The sequence below is a fragment of the Buteo buteo genome, chromosome 3, assembly GCF_964188355.1.
Source record: "Buteo buteo chromosome 3, bButBut1.hap1.1, whole genome shotgun sequence".
NCBI lineage: Eukaryota > Metazoa > Chordata > Aves > Accipitriformes > Accipitridae > Buteo > Buteo buteo.
This window is the reverse complement of record NC_134173.1, coordinates 21,398,804-21,417,782: the sequence shown is the minus strand read 5'-3', so window position 1 is coordinate 21,417,782 and position 18,979 is coordinate 21,398,804. Positions and strand designations below refer to the sequence as shown.

The 18,979-nt window shown below is 36.2% G+C and overlaps 1 protein-coding gene across 1 annotated transcript in view; it reads right to left on the bottom strand.

Moving 5' to 3' along the window:
• The window catches only part of LAMA1 (laminin subunit alpha 1), a 112,716-nt gene that overhangs the window by 22,493 nt on the left and 71,244 nt on the right, over nt 1-18,979 (bottom strand). The window contains exons 30-44 of the mRNA XM_075023034.1: nt 17,509-17,630; nt 16,514-16,600; nt 16,054-16,247; nt 14,965-15,107; nt 11,968-12,066; nt 10,887-10,998; nt 10,557-10,719; nt 8,007-8,217; nt 7,649-7,765; nt 7,396-7,559; nt 6,128-6,266; nt 4,773-4,866; nt 3,360-3,476; nt 1,212-1,394; nt 743-897 (exon numbers count right to left, since the gene is read on the bottom strand). Coding sequence (XP_074879135.1) covers nt 743-897; nt 1,212-1,394; nt 3,360-3,476; nt 4,773-4,866; nt 6,128-6,266; nt 7,396-7,559; nt 7,649-7,765; nt 8,007-8,217; nt 10,557-10,719; nt 10,887-10,998; nt 11,968-12,066; nt 14,965-15,107; nt 16,054-16,247; nt 16,514-16,600; nt 17,509-17,630 — 2,100 coding nt within the window. The remainder of the gene's footprint in view (nt 1-742; nt 898-1,211; nt 1,395-3,359; nt 3,477-4,772; nt 4,867-6,127; nt 6,267-7,395; nt 7,560-7,648; nt 7,766-8,006; nt 8,218-10,556; nt 10,720-10,886; nt 10,999-11,967; nt 12,067-14,964; nt 15,108-16,053; nt 16,248-16,513; nt 16,601-17,508; nt 17,631-18,979) is intronic.

Below are 18,979 nucleotides of genomic sequence, written 5' to 3'. Positions count from 1 at the left end.
TCTTACTTTTTAAAACAAAACCTCCCTAAACTTTACAATAACATACCTACACTAAAGCCAGAGGCATACCAAATATTACTGAGTGCAAAGTCATTTTCATATTCCCCTCACAGTTTAATGAGGTCCATAATACAGTTGATTCACTTCTATTGTCTTTAAGTGGGGGCAGAGATTCAAAAACAAGTATATTATTTGTCTTAAAAGTATTCTGGGTGCACGGCAGCTTCTTGCAAAGAAGAACATATGGACATGGCAGGGCGTAGATAGCAAATTTATTGATAGAATCAACAGTCCTGTTAAAAAATTTGTAATGATATTTGATGTTACATGGAGGCGTCCCCCATTAATCTCTAAAGTAAGTTTAGAAATGAACATCTTGTCCTAAAAAGAATGGCAGCACCATCCCCTCACTTGTCTCTTTCTCACCAAAATACCTCTGTGATTGCTTTCTGACATACTGTATTTCATTATTTTTACAGGAAACAAAAGGAAATAGTAAATAAATTACTGCCTCGCTGTTCTGACAAACTCACAAATGCAGTAAGAAACTTGAAGCTAAAACTATAAAGTGTACCAACAGCCCTGCCAGTATGCTTTTAACATCAGTTAGTACTCTTGGACTTCAGTGAGATCCCAGAACAACCAGGTACTTTGACAGTAAGTTTTAGGCTCTTTATCTTGAAGAACTTCCCTGCTAAAAAGTGAAAGTGAAGCCGTTTAAGTCTGGGATGATGGAACTTACAGATGCTGCCTGCTTGCGGGCCTGGCTGATGAGCTCTTTAATTTCAGACAAGTTTCTGTTCAGGTTCTCCTCTAGCATTTTCAAAGGCTTCAGCCTATCCAATAAAAGACTTGCTTGTGCTTCAACTTCTTTAACTTGTTTTTCAGCTATGATTGCTGCCAAAACATAAATGAAATTGAGGCAGGTTGAAAGAGAAATGTACTTGTTTATTGCTAAAATACTTAGCCAAGGTGGCCTGTTTCTGATCATTTTGTTTTCAGCAATTTTGAACATCAGTAAGGAATATCCATACTTAAGGGTATCCCATGTGACAGCTTTAGAGGTCTTTTTAAAAGTTAGCACATCTTTATTGAATTAGGAAGAAACTTTCAGTCCACCAGACTCACATTTAATGCCTATTAAAACTGAATATTAGTACTGCTTCTGCAAGCAGTGACATTTCTAAAGAGCAATGAAGCAGCAAACTTACCAGCTTTTGATGAATCAGTTATAAGTTCACTAGTTTTCCTCAATGTGTCATTAACTCGGGACAATGTAGAGGAAGTATTCAGCAGCTTTTGACTGAAATCCCCAAAGTGACTTAAACCTACCACAGCACTGGTGTTTGCAGACACAGCCAGCTTTTTCACTTCAAGCATGTATTTCCTTGTATCTGAAACACAGTTCCCAGGTTAAAAAAAAATTCACAGCTTTCATACATACCTGGGAGTAATAAAGGCCTGACTTCATAACAACACCATTACAAACATAGTCAACACACTAGAAATGCTGACAGTTACATTCCTTTCATAGTAAGAGTTATATGTTTGTTCGTTTGTATTTTTTCAGTCTGTGAGGGGAGCTCCAAACCAAGACCTACTGTGATCTAACTTTGCTTAACTGTTGAATGTGCCATGGCTTACAGAGTGGGAAGTTTACTTTCTGTGAAACTGGAGTGCCAGGAGGCTGGTGCAATGCCTCTTGCCCAGTTACTAAGTTGGAAAATGGCCATGGCTATGGCCCTGGACAAAACACAGGATAAATGTTCCCAAGCTGGTGATACAGATATGGATCTAGCTATAGATGTAGTGATGTTTATTCATACACACACACACAGAGGTATATAATAACAAAATATATTACACACATATATAAATAATAGAATGTGCAGCAATTTTAGTTAAGGCTGATCAGTTTAGATTTTCAAGTCTTTTGATCAAAAGACTTGATTAATCCAAGTTTCAAATTCTAGGAAAAATGTTTTATTTTTCATGACCAGCTCTGAATACAATACAGACATAGAAGGCAGTGATGGGGAACTTGATTCTGCCTATCTCAGCAGGAAGATTATATGAATACATCAGGCTCATAGTGTTTAAGTTCCCTAAATAAGTGTTGGCACCCAGAGTCACTAGTCTGGGACTTACATTTTGAATCCTACAGAAAGCTGGTGAGGCAAAAGGTCTATTATACCCTTTGCTTTGGGCTGCGATTACTTATATAGTGAGTGCACCACTCCCAGTCTCAGCCTACCCAATCTCAGCCTACCCCTTACACCCCCTGTGCGCTGAAGTGGGAAGATGCTGCAGCTAACACAAAAGGCCTGATTTAGGTTTGCAGGGAACCTTCTTCACCACCAGTACCCTATACAGAGGGCAATGTCACCATGAATCTCTGCCCAGATAGTAAAAATTTAAAATAAATAAATAAATAAAAAATAAAGAGACAAGACTTCAAGAAATGTAACAACAAAACTGAAATCAAACAATGTTAATCTGTGAGTTAAGGGGAACAGTCCTATGATTTTAATAATGCCTTAATTTCAATGTTTAGCTTTAGGTTAGATGATAGCATCCTGCAATTAATATCCAGTGTAACTTTATCACTAATATCACCCTTTAGTGTGAGTTAAGAACCTGAGTCATAAAATGGGTATTTTAAAGCTTTGGACTTAGCATTCTAATCTGGACGTACAGTACAGCCCAACAACCCAGGCAGGAGGTCTTTATGAGTGTTTTTCTACCTTAAAAAAAACATTATTAAGGTTGGCAAAGTATTTCAGACCCTCTTATTCACAACTTCAAAGACATTTTCTCTATTAGTTTCCATGAACTCTAGGTCTTGCCTTTATCCAAAATAATGACTTTTTTTTTTAAAGGGAATTCTTTTGTTTTGGAAAAGCACAGAAAGAAAGTTTTAATAGGTTAAATGAAGTCAGCATTTACAACAAGAAACCATTTAGATGCAGATGATAAGATTCACAGCACAGTATAAAGAATGTTGAAACAAGCTATCAAAAGAAAGCAAAACCTCACAGTTCCATATATGTCACTCTCTATGTGGGATTAAATATTCTAGGACTTCACTCTATTCTCATATCAGTGCAATTATATTGCTTTCAGAGCCCCTCCTGATTTACAGCAGTGTGAAATGGGAATCAGACTACAGACCTTTTATGATAACCCAGTTATGTTTCATGGGTTTACTAAAAAAATGCAAAGTATTCCTTGTAAGGGAAGAGGCTAAGTCTCCAGTATAGGTTATTGCTAAGTCTGCAATCAGAGAATGAACAGCATTTTATTACAATTGTACTAGACGGTTCTTTAATAAGGAGAATGTCAATATAAATTTCACTTACCATTAGGCAATGCTCTTAGTGTCAACAGGGAATCATTAAGCTGGTTGACAATTTTATCAGTACTTTCCTGAATCTTTTCTACCTTTTTGTTCAACCCATTCAATCCAAATAAAAGGTCTGTTGGAAGAAATAAGTGTGATTTTTCTATGCATAAACGAATACCATACAACCCACACAAACCCTATGTATAGGGATAACAAGCATTCACTTATTTAATAAATGGAACTTTTTGTTTTGGGTTTTTTGTTGGTTTTGTGGTGTTTTTTTCCCCAATAGAATTTGTATTTTACAAGCAGGAATGCAAAATAAATGCAGTATGCACAGATAAGCTCCTGTGGGCACTGTCGCATTCAAAGTTACACTTTTTGGCCAATTCCATCAGACTGAATTGGTAGAAACATAGTCAGGAAAAGGCTCTAAATTAAAGTGATTCTGTGATTGTGAACGCTTATTTTTATGACATTCTTCACTTTTTGTGATATATGACAGGAGTCAAAGAAGTGTTTTTCTTTTATTTATTTGTGATCTGTTTGCAGAATCCTCTCACTAGAAATAAAAATATGCAGAACAGAAGGAACAAAAAAGGTATGTATTCTGTCCATCTGAATTACATAAAATGCATACATATTTGTAAAGCCATTGATATTAAAAGCAAAGACCATTTTACAGTTATAGTTTATCTCTGCGAAACATTCACTTTGTCCAATTCTGCCCAAAATTTCCCTTAGGGCCAACCTCTGCTCCTACACGAAGTCTATGTTCAAAATACTTTTGAACTTCCATGCCTTCAGTGCAGACTTCAATGCCTTGCTGATATCTTTGGAGAAACAAAAAACCAAAAGGATTTTGGAATTTATAGAGGGACACTGAGCCAAAAGGTACTTTGCACAGACAAAAAATTTTCAGCTTGTTACTGTATTGCAGCGGTGTAGAAGGAACAAGTAAAAATTATTATGGTTTAAATATATCATCCTACATACTTGTGTAATCCATGATTTATTAGATGAAATTGGATTAATGGATTTCTTCAAGAATTATGTTTGTTCTTCGTCTACTGTACAATCTCTAATGATTTAATTCATAAAATTTGGAAAAACAACCATTTAAAGAAAGCATTGCTTGGAGGTAAATGAGGTATAGTGAAGGCCAATTTTTTTTAATGTTTACAGAGAAAAACTGTATTCTTACCCCAAAAAGTAAAGTACTACATGACTCCATAATATGTTAATCTTAATTGTATGAAAATATGTATATAGTCATAGTTATATGCAGTATTTTACCTTAGCTTATGCTCATTAAAAACAAACAAACAAAAAAAACCAAAACAAAAAAACAAAAAAAAAAAACCCCACACCACAAAACAGGATACAGAACAAGAAATAAAAGCAGAAATGTGAACTCTAAAGAACTGACCATCACTTTTTTTCTTCAGATTTTTAGCTTCATTCTGAAATTTGGAGCTAAGCAGTAGAGTTTCTTTTCCAAGAAGACTGAGGGACTCCTCTGGCTGAAAAAAACAGTATCAGTTGCCACAGGTGAAAAACAAAAATTCAGCTGAAAACTTCAAGTATCTCCAGATGTCTACTTCAAGTTACTGAACATTCTCGTTATTTATGAGATATTCTATTTATTACCTTATTAAGCATCAATTAAAAAAAATGAAAGTTGCAATCGTTTGTCCAAGAATGTGACACTGAATCTCTTTGTGAGTTAATAAAAAAAATTTAAAAGTAAAAAAAAAACCTGTGAAACAAAACCTACCAAATTCTAACTTGAATACTGCTACTGATTCAATGTTGCTTTTTGGAACATCAGTAATTCTAGTTCCAGGCCTACATAAAAATTCCCAGCACTGAACACTTTAAAGTGAGATATCTCAAAATTACAGTCTTTAAAGTGTTCTTTTAATCCATTTCTTCAACTGGAAAATATGGAAAAGTACCTAGAAGGATTCATGCTGTACAAAGCTTTAATAACACAAACTGCTATAAAATAACATGCAAGCTCACAAGACAATGCCAATTATTTTGATCACTATCACGTGAATGTGTTGTCACATATTTGTTTCTCCAGGCATAATATGCATGACACTTGTAAAACATATCCCATTCCTTCCTGGGGTTTACAATCACAAAAAGCAGAAAGAGATAAGAGGGGGGGAAATAGAAAAGTATGAAAGTAATAAGGTCAGACTGGTAACTGGTCAGGTCTTTTTAATCTACTGTTTGAATAACAACCTGATAATCTTGCAAGACAGAAGGATAGCAGATGAGACACAAACATACGTTTGTTATAAAACATCCTCGACCAAGAGAAATATTTGTTGTTGGGAATACCTAGATAGAAATGGAAGAAGGACAGGTCAAATAAAGAGATGGTTGAAGAATTCCAAAGGTGGAAGGGAGTGCCAGACGTTTTTAGGAACTTAAGTTACACAGGAACGCTTGTCAGATGACTGATATCAAAACTCATAGAATCAAGTACAGTCCAGATAAGCATGCATTAAACATTAAAGAAGAAACAAACAAACAAAAAGGTAAAATGGTACTGTGGCAGAGAGAAAAGCAAAGTAAACAGAACATGAAATCTGGTACCATCACTGCTTTGGCATACAGATTCAGGATACAGTATATACTAGTTAGGACAGACTGCCACACATGCCTCCATCAAGATGACTCAAATTTCAGCAAGTGCAAAAACAATTAGAACAAATATTCCAAAATGAGAAAGGGAAAGACATTAATTAAAATACTAATATTGATACTTACTAAATCCAAGGGGCCATTCACAACTCTAGATGCATCATCTGCCAAACTCTCTGTTCTTTCAATCACACTTTTAACGCTGGAGTGTGTATAGACAGCAGCAGTTGTGTTCAGAGTCACATTTCTTACTTTAGAGAGGCCACTAAACAGAGAATTAACAAGCAATTCTGTTTTCATGAGAGTGTCTTAATCAAGCACTAAGTTCCACATCTTCAGTTACAACATGCATATCTTTCTAGAATACATGATGCATTCTGAAAAAAATGAGCACATCTTGCCCTATGTTACGTAAGGAGCTTTAAGTTCATTATTTTGAACTGAAAAAATCAGTTCAAATAAGTTTTGAATCTAGCTTTTTTCTATTTTGATCCTTTTTGTTTATGGTCAGTTTTTCGGTTTATAAAGCCACTTAGTCACTTAGAACAAACAAATCGCATCACCTAAACAGAACAGAACAGAAACAGGTTCCCAGCTGGAGCTCATAAGCAAAGTAGACAAATAACAGAATCTAGGAGGAAATGATAAGCATCTGAAAGCCATTCTGTATTAAATTTTGCTTTATTGAGTTTATCTGGCTGCATTGAAGTCAACAGTATTGCTCAACGTTACTCAGAGCAAAATTTTCTGTTCTCAAACTCAAAATACATGTAAATTTTCCAATCATATGATTTAACTTTTAACATATATCTGCTGACTTTAAAAGACAAAACAGTAAGAATCCTAGAAGGATTTCTGGGATAGAAGATTAATATCCAATGAATTAACTGGAATGAATTCCCAATGAATTTCAAATTCTAAGAGTGCATTTGAGTGGATTTGAGATTGCAACCCACTCATTTCTGCAAGATGCTTTGAAAGCAACAATAATGGAGGCATAGTACAAATAGTTTCTTGATGAGATTCAGAGATATATTGTCAAGAAGTATTCATACACAGACCAGAAGTTTTTCAAGCCATACCATGATATACTCACTTGGCATTTATTAATTCAATAGTTACTGTGTAAGTCAGCCACATGAAATAGGAGACTAATCAACCACCTCCATATAATTTAATAAAGGTACACTGCATTAAAAGTAAAAAGCACTTGAAATGGGGAATAGAAATTGATTATACAATGGTTTGGGTGGGAAGGGGCCTTTAAGATCATCTAGTACAACTCCCCTGCCATGGGCACGGAATTCCTTCAGTGGATGAAGCTACCACCTATTTAAATTAAATCTGAGACTACTGTAAATCTCTCCCAATTTCATATTTCTTGAGTTTATCACCTCTCTAGTGCATCTGCAAGTCTTTGGAATTGGGTGGCATGATCCTCGGCTCTGTATACCAGGTCAAGCACTCCTCTCACAGACATCTGCATCACCAGCTCATCCACGTGGTGTCGCAGTTTGGTGCTCCATAGGACTAACCCATCATGGTGGACCTCCAGGTTCTGCACAACAAAATGGTTTCCTTTTTTTTTTTTCAATAGCAAACTACACTTGATAGTTTCAAAGAAGATGTTAAAACTTAAGAACTTACAGATGTAGAGTTCTTTACATCTTCGGTAAGAGCAGCAGCAGCGTTCACTAGGACCTTCCCTTCTTCAATGAGCATAGTTGAGACTTCTTCACCTTCCTTTATATTTAGCTTTTTGTCCTATAGCATAAACCAAGTGTTTTATAGTAGTCTGTAAAGTCAGCTAGTGCATATGAGTTCACATAACACATAATCATTTTTTGTTTTCAAACAGGGGTCTGGTTTCCTTTGATTTTTTAAGGTATCACATATGTGAACATGTTTAAAGAGGTACAATTTTATTAAAGTCTAGAAAGCAGCTTTTAAACACAATTTCATATTTGATACTTCTTATGCAACAACACTGATTGTCCAGTCTTACATTTAACTCTGCCAGGTTGCTAGAGATAAGAGGAAACAAGCGATTGGTCTCATTAACATTAGAGAGTGCCTCGTTCACCAGGTCCTGGGCATCTTCCAGTCTGCTGTTGTGCTTTGATAAGAGCTGGCTTGCATCCTTTTTTAGTTCAGCAAGCTCCTGCTGGGGTTTAACATATTCTTTCTGAACCTGGATCAACAGATTTTCTGCAGCTCTGACAAAGAGAGGAATCAGAAAATAAATAAACAGTGAAGGAGAAACCTAGGCATAGATTTCTTGAGGAGAAAATGGGGTCATGTGAAATTAATTTAAATGGATCTTCTTAGAAGGTCTGCAATTTTTTCCTATAATACCATACATACACATAGTAGCTTAGTTACTCATCTTACCACACAAAAAGATGTCTGGCTGGGGGAGAGGGCAGTAATACAGTTCATAAACTTTGTATGTGGTGACTAGAAGGGAAAGGGGCTAGTATAAATCACATTTGCTTGGACTTAATTTGGGACATCCCTCACATCAAAATCTCTGTGAAACATTCCTCTGGAACTGCTCTGTATCTTAAAAGTAGTGATTCGTATTTTGAATGTAGGATCAAAACATGAGTTATGAGGATTGACACTGGAAAGAAACAAGTAACCAGAACTGAAAGACATATAACTCGAGTCCTGGAAAGTTTAAATATCAAATAAAAATAAATAGCCTCATTAAAATGAACACTGAAATGAGTAATCTCTGCACTTAACCTTTTTTAATCAGTAACAGACATTATCTGGGAAATATCAAATCACCCCAAATTTGTCAGTAGTTAATCACTTCAGCTGTTCTATTTGGGAATATTTGGATCTCCATTTGAACACTTTCCAGTATTGAAGGAATTGAACTTAAAATTATCCTGAAAGTCTATCCCTTTGTTTCTCTTCATTTCATCACATACATTGCACACTGCAACTCCTGTAATGATACTTTTACATAAACGTTTGTCCCATTTAATCTCATTTCAAATCATATAGATCTTTAGCCAAAGCAAGAGAAACCTAGTTTACTTCACAATTATACACAGCAAAACACATTCCATCTTTCTTACTGAACAGCAGATGTGCATTTGCATCCACTTCCTAAAACTAATTATTCAGAGTCCTTACACTCAGAAGCCATAGCCTTAAAAAAGCTACAAGAATGAAAGTATTTTACAAGCCAGTACTGTCTTATTTCAGTGTAGAGTAAAAAGGTTCTATTTCAAATTGTTTAGGAACTTTGCCTTATGTGGCAAACGTGCCGAGACCTCAGTTACGAATGTTGCTTAACAGTATGTCATCACAAGCTCAGTGCACTGTGAGCCATGTGGTAACTTCTGCTCCCTAAAAAATGGACTGGCAAGCTGCTTATTTAAATCAGTTTTGAATTTACAGCTCCATTGCATGATAAATTCTGCAGAGGAAACAATCTTATAAATCTTCTTAACTGTCTTCGATCTCTCAAACGACACTTATCAGAGAACTTTCCAGAAATTTCAACAGACTCGAGAATTGAAAAAGTTAATTTACAAATGCCCTGTATAACAGCTCAAAAGCTGATGTTGAATTTCAGAACACCCTGTTACTATGAAACAGGACATTTTGAGACATTTCCGTAAGTGCAAAAAAAGCTATTTGAAGTTCCTAATACATATAAGAATAAATGGTACATTTCTAGTCCATTTTCACATCCATTTAGCTTCTGTACAATTTAATATTCAGCACAAGGACAAGCACAAGTCTGTTGAACAAAGTCAGACATGCTACCAGCACAAACATTCTATCCCGCCTAATTCAAAGCACTTAATAAAGAAAAGTCAAATTTTCAGAAATGTTCCACTCTGGCCTAAATCTTCGTCCCTTGAAGCCAATGTTAACAATCTTACAGCATTCGGTGGACTAGGGCAATACTTGGTATTTCTGAAGCTGGAACAAAAATTTTGCTGACTGTTGGACAGTCAATGTTTTATATTGCCAAGTCTAGCAATAAGCACTAATAATGAATACAAAAGCCATTTTAAAATAGCCTTTAACTGGGGAAGAAAATCAAGACAACGGAATGCAATCCTAAACAGTGGCCCAGAACGCTGAAACAAATGCCTTTGTTTCATTCACAAATCAATGTGATATATATTCCAGTGACAATAAATTGTCATGTCCTTCAGCAGGCCTGATGTCCTGGGCTTGTAATTGACTGAGACAGTTCTATGATGTCTCCTAGCCAAAAACAACAAGGAGATATGTATTCAGGCCAGATCTGAAACCAACTGAAACAAGTGAGTCTTTTCACTTACTGCAAAAGGAATTTTGTATCACATCCAAATAAACAGGCTTTGGCTATATTAGTATCACGTGGGATGCCCAAATATCTTCAAATTGTAACTCCAAATTCGGACTTCATATAGCTCTGCCTGGGCTAGTTATCCATCACACTGCCTCTTATTATGGTACAACGTTTCTCCAGATACCTCTCCAAAAAGCAGTATTGCATAGTATAGACATATGCAAAATAAAGTTTTCAGTAGAACAGGCTTACTTTAGGACACTGGTAGCATTATGGTGCTGTTGAACAAAATCTTTCTTGCGCAATGCATCCAAAAGGGCAGAAATATCATCCTGCAGGCTCTGAGATGTAATATTTGACAGCGGGAGATCCAGGCCCAGTGTTTCATTTAGTGACATAGCAACTTCAGCAAGTACTAAGTAGGAAAGTAAACAATTTAGTCATACCATTAAAAAAAAGGAATATATGTGAACCCCCTCTACAAACTGCAGCACTTTCCATGTAAATAGTTCTTGAAGAGTTGCAAAGCAAATACCCTTCTAAATTCTGTAAAGAAATGGAAATATCTTAAAAGCAGGATACCTTTGATAGTTGTATGTACCGTGTCAATAAATCCAGCCAGTTCTTGACTTTTATTCCTGGTTTCCTGAGTCACTGTGTTAAGCTGCCAAGCTTTTTTCAAAAATCTAGACGACTAGAATAAAATCAGAGATAACTTTTGACAGTTCTCCTAAAACACTGATTAATTCATTATATTGTCTGTGGTTTTTACACTTTTTTCCCCAATATTGAGAATACTTTGTGAGAGGAAACAATGTTTTTTGATAAGGTAGACCTAGCTGATTCATTAATTTCTGATGCTTCCATGCTTGCAGATGCCTTAATTATATTGAAAGTTCCAGCCTCTGATACTAGTGAAGAATTGTGTTATCAATCATTTTTATAATCAATAAGATCATAATTACCAAAGCTATTCCTTTAACAACGTAACTATTACTTTTTTTTTTTTTTTAGCTACAACTAATGTATCTACAGAAAATCACTTTTCTGGATACTTCACTATTAGTAATAACAGCATTGTTAGTGCAAGCACGTAGTTAGATTACACCTACATGGTCAGAAAATTATAGGTACCTATGGTCGGCAAATGAGATTTAATGTTTGAAGTACTATTGTCAATTTTCTACCTACAATTTTTCTTGTGTTAAAACTGAATAAAAAATACAGATGTTTCATGTGGATTTTCAACAGATTTATTTATGCTGTGATCATTTTAAACATAACACTATAGATATCAAAGACTTTTTGGTGAATATTCACCTATGACTTAATTTTGAATAACTGGAACGTTACAACCAGTAAGAAGTATCTCCCTTTCTGCAGTTTTAAGGCCTTAAATGATTACGGTACAAAAAGCTTCTGAACTTTAACAGAAACCATGTGAATCTCCTGTACAATATCATAAAACACTGTAGTTTGCAGAAGAATTCCACAGACCAATTAACTCCCCTCCTTGGAAAGACTACAGAATGGACTGAATTCTTTCATTGAACTCTAAAGTTTTAAAAAAATTTCTAAACAGCTCTCTGGCATTTTTGTACCATGCTATGAAATCTCAAAGGTTTTCTCCAGAAAGGCTAAGAATAAATAAGCCAGCACCTACCTCTTCATGCAGCTGATCAATTCCTCCTGATAAACTCAGAAGGCTTTCTTTTGCTGTAGCTAATGAGTAAGTTGGATCTTCTCTAGGAGCTATAGACCCCTATAAGAAACAAGAAGAAACAGCACACTGTAATTTGAAGACTTTGTTGTGTGTCCAGAAAAGTTTAGGAAGAAAATAAATATGCATACTATCTGGATTATTTACATGTTTTAAATGACTGATTTGCAAAGCACATAAGATGACATGAAGTAATTACATACATACAGTTCATGCAACAAACTGTAATTTCTTTAAATAAGGAAACAAGATCTAGCCATGTTATACTTTCAATTGAGTAATAAGAAGGAAGCATAATTTCTGGTTTCCTGATTCTCAATCTCACTACCAGTCTGAGCTGCCCAAGTAAGCTACTTTGGGAAGTTCCAAGGCCCATCAAATTAAATGCTTCCATCCAGTCCCACAGCTGCTACTGTTTCGGCAGCTGGTCTTGTTGAAACAGCTGCATCTAGGGTGTATCTGTGAGGGTGACCCTGGAGAGCTCTGTGTTTCTATGTCAAAACCCAGTGCATAGCATGCAGGAGGTCAGGATTTTGGCCCTCCAGACACGATAAGGTAAAATAAGCAGCCCTGTGGATCCTCTCACCAAGAGAGAATAATAGGCTGTATTTGGCTTCAAGGTCACCTCAAAACTGCTCTATACAGCAATAAATAGGCCATTGTCCCCAAGTGTATCATATTTGATACAGTCAAGGCCTGCAACAGAATACTACTTCTCTAAAGATGCAAAGAAACTTAAGGCATCTCTTACAAAGAGAGCAAGTCTGGGAAAGGTTCTTTTTAGATTGCAGATGTTTCAGAGCCAATCACTGTAAATACCATGGTAAGTATTTAAAAAGTTGGGCGAAACAATAAATAATACACAGGATTATCCAGCAGCCTTGTGTCAAGTGGAAGTTTCAAGGTCTTTGCCTCAGCATGAGGAAAAGAACAAGTGAAAGAGAGACAGAAGCTGAAGCCCTTGAGTCTCCTGGGATAAAGCACAGCAAGGTTTCTTTAAAAGCCCAGTTCAAAAAACCCAGAATGGGACAGCAAATATGTCTAGGTATGTCAGGAGGAGTAAAGCAGGAGGCTTTAACTAGAAAAACAGAACTACTGAAGTCCTCAGATGGACTGGAGGTGCAGAAGCAATGAGGAGCAGATGATCTGATAACTCTCATTATTGAAAGGCCTGCACCTAGTGCATAGAAAAGAGGAAATACTCAAGTTCCTGAGTGACCAGCATGAGGCAAGGACACAGTACAGTGCAGGGGACAACGCTTCACGGAAGAGCTGTAATTCACATCAACAAACTTGGGGATTTTCTGGCTCCCAGCTACAGTTACTTTGGTACAAGGCAAAAGGGAAGGTAATCTTTGATTAGCCAGAAAGAGGGTAGTACCTGCTTCCAAACAGAGAAAAATTACAAGACTACCAACGTACCCTCAAGATTAAGCTGTTTAAAGAACATTGTGGCCTTACATAAGCAGAAATGACACCATAGTCACAAGAGTTTTATATCACTTTTAGCATACCACTTCCAAGAGAGTGACAGCTGGCTTTGATTTTAATGTAAAAAAATATATGTACTAAAGGAGAAACTTAAACTGCTTTTATTTTTACATAAGATTTGACTTCATTTCATAAAGTGCTAAAAGCTACCTATTGAATAATCTTTATAGTCCTAGAAGATGATGCTCCTATACAAACACAAAACAATTACAGAAAGCAAGCCAGTTGCATCCTTAAACTATTACAATAATTCATTATGTTTATGCCTTATGACATAAAGGAAGGGAAGCATAACTGAAGCTTTATAACTAAAAGGTTCAGCAACTAAAACTAAAGGATAAGACCATCTCTGCTGAAGCATAAACAAGTAAATTAATCAAGTTTCCCTTCAGATATTGTAATTATTAACATTTTGAAGTACATTGATTGGAATTCAGTCTGTCTTACATCTTAACATCTTAAATAGAAGAAATTTTAATTCAAACTCTTAATTTGCCAAATTCAGAAGAACAAGGTGGCTCACATTATTTTGATTTTGTTGTGATATGGTGAAATACAAAGTAGATGGCTTTGTTTCTGTCTTAGAACATGTCTTGCTTGACTTATTGCTGAGCAGAGTCTTAATAAATGTGTGTATTTTAGTGGTTAAGTAGGAAGGATTCTGTTTATCTCTAGCTTTGTGCAGAGACCACATGAACTTAATCCTCAGCAACAATAAATGACCTTCTAGAACCACAAAATGTGGTATTTCATGCTTTGGTTAAGGGGAAGACGAGCTAGAAGGAAAGTTCACCACAAGAAGCCTGAAAGTGTCCAACACTTAAACATTCTACCTGGCTTTTATGTCCTGAGACAGAGGATAGAGTAAGGTACTTGGATTGCCACACAACCAAAAGGAAAGCAAACCACGGCATCCCAGGCACCCTGGCTAATGCAGAAGCAGCCTACCACTCTAGGAGAGTACTAGGGGACCCTAGGGGAACAGCCTGAAGATCTATGTCTTAGCAGCTCTTTAGCAAAGGGACCAAAAAGGGAAAAGACCTGGCCTGATGTTTCTATTTCACTGCTGAAAATTATTCCCCTTGCTTTCAGTAGGTCTGGGACAGTCTTAAGGATGCACATAATCCATATCCACATATATATATATATATATATAAATATATATATAAAAGCACATTCAATAATCACAGTGCTGACTGAAAAATATATTCATCCATTTATTTAAATGCTAGTACAACAAATGAAAAGAAAGTAATACAGGCAGCTAAATAACTTAAAGTATATTTCTATACCAAACATAATGGTCTTAATCTGGTATCACTTACACATACACACACTCAAGCCATGAATTTCAGGAGGGCTTCTGTTAAATTACTGGCACACGAGTGGCTACAAGTTTTGCTTTAAAGGTATGACTAAGTATTTCTACTCTTTGTGCATTCATTTTACCTTCAGATGTTTTGTTGCATTCTCCAACTCCGACAATATCCCATAGGGCACACGGGCAACACCAGTGAGGTTCATTGAAAGTATGGCCTTGTTGAGATTATCCAAACTGTTTAACAGAACTCCTGTGCAATTGTCATCACAAGCTAAATAAACCATTTTAAGAGAAGGAAGCAATATTAGTATTAAAAAGAAGCCATCTAATACTGAAATTTATTTTGATTTACACAGTATGTGCCTTCACCTTTTGAGTTAAGAGTGATTAAGTATAATAATTTCAAGCATACAGATTTGTAGTACTGCCCTCCCCTTCCTGCACCAAGACTGGACTTATTTCAAACATACTCTCCTTAGCTCAGCACACATTCAAGCCTTATTAATCCTGCTGCCTATTGAGCTGTTTGCTGTATTATAAACTTATTGAGCCTATTTAGCTATATTGCTATAAATCCAGGGTGATGCCACTGACACTCACTCAAACAGGTTAGAAAGAGAGGAAATTCAAGCTTATAGTGAGTTGTGTAATTCCATTTATTCCTTGGTTGTTTGGTTGGGTTTTTTTACTTATACAAAGCAAAATCTGAGCCCTAAATCCCAATTCATTGTAAAAGCAGATTACTGTACTTGCTGTGTCTTTCTGCTATCCACCCTCTCATAAGGAATTACATGACTAATTATTGGTGGAGAATGCCTACACATCCAGGATAACTCCAAAAGTATTACTACAGCAACCTCATATCCAAAGGGTCAACACAGGAATTCAATATTTTCAAATAAATAAAGGTATGCTACAGACAGCAAAAAAGTATTAAAATTATCTTTCCTTAAACTTGTCTGTAACACTAAATAAGTCATTTTAAAGATTAACTGTTTTTCTGATGTTATGTTGGAAGGGACATTTGGAGATTATCTAGTCGAGCACCGCCCCCCCCAGCTTTTACATAGCTATTAAGTTGTTAAGATTTCTTTCCTTTCATAGAAAGAATAGGGCCTGGCAGCATAAAAATATTCAAGGAATAATCACATGCACGTAAATATCAATGAAATAGATGAAAGCCCATTGGGAAAGTAAACAATTTTAAAAACACCTACAAATACACTTATCTTCCACAAGAAGATGTCTTGGTTCACACTCCTCACAGAGTTGTCCTGTGACACCTTGCTTACAGAGGCACTGGCCAGTTGCATGATCACAATTAACGTGAACAGAGCCAATTGGATTGCACTGACATGGATGACAGCTGCCACCAGGAAGCTGAGGGTCACCATAATAGCCAAGAGAGCACCTACACAGGGAGGAATGGGACACTGAATATCAGGGGATATTCATCATGAAATTAGATAGTTTATTTCTTTTTGAGAATCACTGATTTAATTAGTTTTTTAATTAATGGCTTCTTAACAGTAACTAACACATCACTAAGTCCTTGAGCACTCATTCATATATTTATTTATGAACACTGAATAATATATTCAGAGTACAAATATGGCTCATATTAATCAAACTGTCCTTAGGAATCGGGGATAAATGGCGACATCGTGTGTAACTCACCTTTCACAGTACTGTCCTTCATATCCTGGGAGACAAGCATCACAGTGGTAATCCTGAACACCTTTCAGGACACAAGTGGGACTAAAACTGGAGGAAGGATAAACAAATACCTGCTAGCACATAAATGGAAGACCATACAAAGACAGAGAACACTTTAAGCCACAGGTTAAAATATTGTAAGCAACAGCATCCTATGCTCAATCTGATGCAGTGCTCTAGAATTTTTACTTTAAATTATTTCTTTCTTAAGAAGTTTGCTTTCCCAATGAGACTCCATTACTGTATAACATGCTAAAGCACCTCATGGCCTTCCTTTTAAAAATTAAGACAACGAAAAATGGATGCTGTATGCTACAGTATATATCTAACCAAGACTTGCATGAGAACATCAGAGTTGCTAGACTCTCATATTCATTCAGTTATCCAAAAGCAAACAACAAAGATGATTTTCAAGCTTCTGGAGAAAAAACAGCCCACCCAGCATTTTGATTTTCAAAATATGAAGTTAACTGTTCCTCTACCAAACAGATGTATAAATTTCAAACGGAAGAGTACTTGTACTTCCCCTAGGATTGATCTCATGAAAAGTTCCTGCATTGACTGGAGGTGGCCTGAATCTTTGTAAATACAAAAACATTGTTTTTCAAATGAAGAAAGAGACCCACATTTGAAACTAAAACGTGTCAGAGCAACTTACTCTATTATCTATAAGACATTCTATGCGGCTGATCTATTCTTAGAGAAAATATTGACTTAGCTATCAGTTAAACTTTTTATTTTAAAACCTCAAAGAGTTACCAGTAGCTGTGAACAATTCAGAATGTAAGCTCCATTTACTATAATAGGTAGCTTTCAAATGTCTAAAAATTAAGGACATGTAATGATAATTAACTCCTTTTGTCATGGGGGGGGGGGGGGGGGGAGGTAGGTGGGACATACAGCACAAGAAATCTGGAATGCTAAAATGTATATTGGATTTAATAAATTCCTGTTACCTAACAGGGTTGGCTCTGGGACAGGCACAAAGAGAGCAGTCATTGACAGATCCAATTACTTTCCCATAGTAGCCTGGGGCACAAGCGCTGCAGTAATCACCAACTGTGTTATCTCTGCAGTTCTGACGATATACAAAAAGGAATTCAGACAGTTTAAAACAACAACAAACAAGAGGAATTCTATTTTCCCCCCAAGTCAATAAACATATACGGTTTCCAACAATCATCTCTAAATGTCACTACCCATTGGTCAGCATTCTCTGAGTGGAGAAACCTTTTATGCAAAAATAAGCAGAACACCAGCATATTTTCTCTTACGTGAATGGCCCCTCAGGCAGGCTGACCTAATTTCTGTTCTAAATTTCCATTAAGGTTTATGTATTTCTGCTTCTATTAATCCAATTCAGTCCAGGAAATCACAGTACAAAGTAAAAAATCCTCAAAAAAAAAAGAAGCAACTGATGGAAAAATGAAACAGGCTACCTGGATGAAAAATACAAGTTTCAATGTTTCAGCAAATGCATTTGAATGCTATAAACCAAGGACCATCCACAGTTAGGATTCACAGACACTACATTTAATTTGTCAACAGTACCGATCAACAGCCAGTGCTATTAATATTAAAACACTAAATTGGTATTATAAACATAATTTAACTGACTAGACCCCTAAGTGAATAAAATTCAGTTTCTCCTTTTTTTCCTCCTTTTTTCTTTTTTCCTTTTAATTCATATTCTTGCAAGTGTGTATATTTTAGACGCTAGTTGAAGACAGTAAGCAGTAGCAATGAAGCCTCCTATTGTATGGGAGCAGAAGTCAAAGGTGAAAACTATCTCTGCTGCCTACACTACTCAGCCAGAAATGTCTAAGCAGTAATCTCAACACATAGATGACTTGCCACCCCTGCAACGAGAAGCTGAGAGGAAGAATGATTAGTGTTCACTAGTGTGAAAGATCTATGTGTTCTGGCCTTGTAGAAATGAGAACCACAGTTCTTCCTCATGAGACACATACTTTAAAACAAACCCAAGAGCGAAAGAATGGTTTACAAAAGCCTGAAGGACTAAGGAAACTCACTTTAAAAACTTACTTCAAGAATGAATTCAGCAGAAGTTGACTTTGAACTAACCAACTTCACCATTGGAAAAATAAAGCAACTGAAAAAATCTTTAGGAAAGAGTATTGAGCCATACCAGAGAACTGGTATGTGCCTTATTTGGTTAGCTGAGAATTTGCTGTTGACAGGGCTGTCAGCCCACAAGAGAGAGGCAATGTGGTAGTCAGATGTGGCCCCTCTTTGCAACCTTTGATATAAAGTGAGAGAAGTGAGCAATTAACTTAGTTGAGGCATATCCTTATACTACTTGAGTCTCCAGGAGTTAAAAAAGCCTCACTTAAAGCTGCCCAGAGGAGACTCTTCCTGAGACACAAAGAATTTTACTTTGACCTAGTCTGTGGCATGGTATGGCTT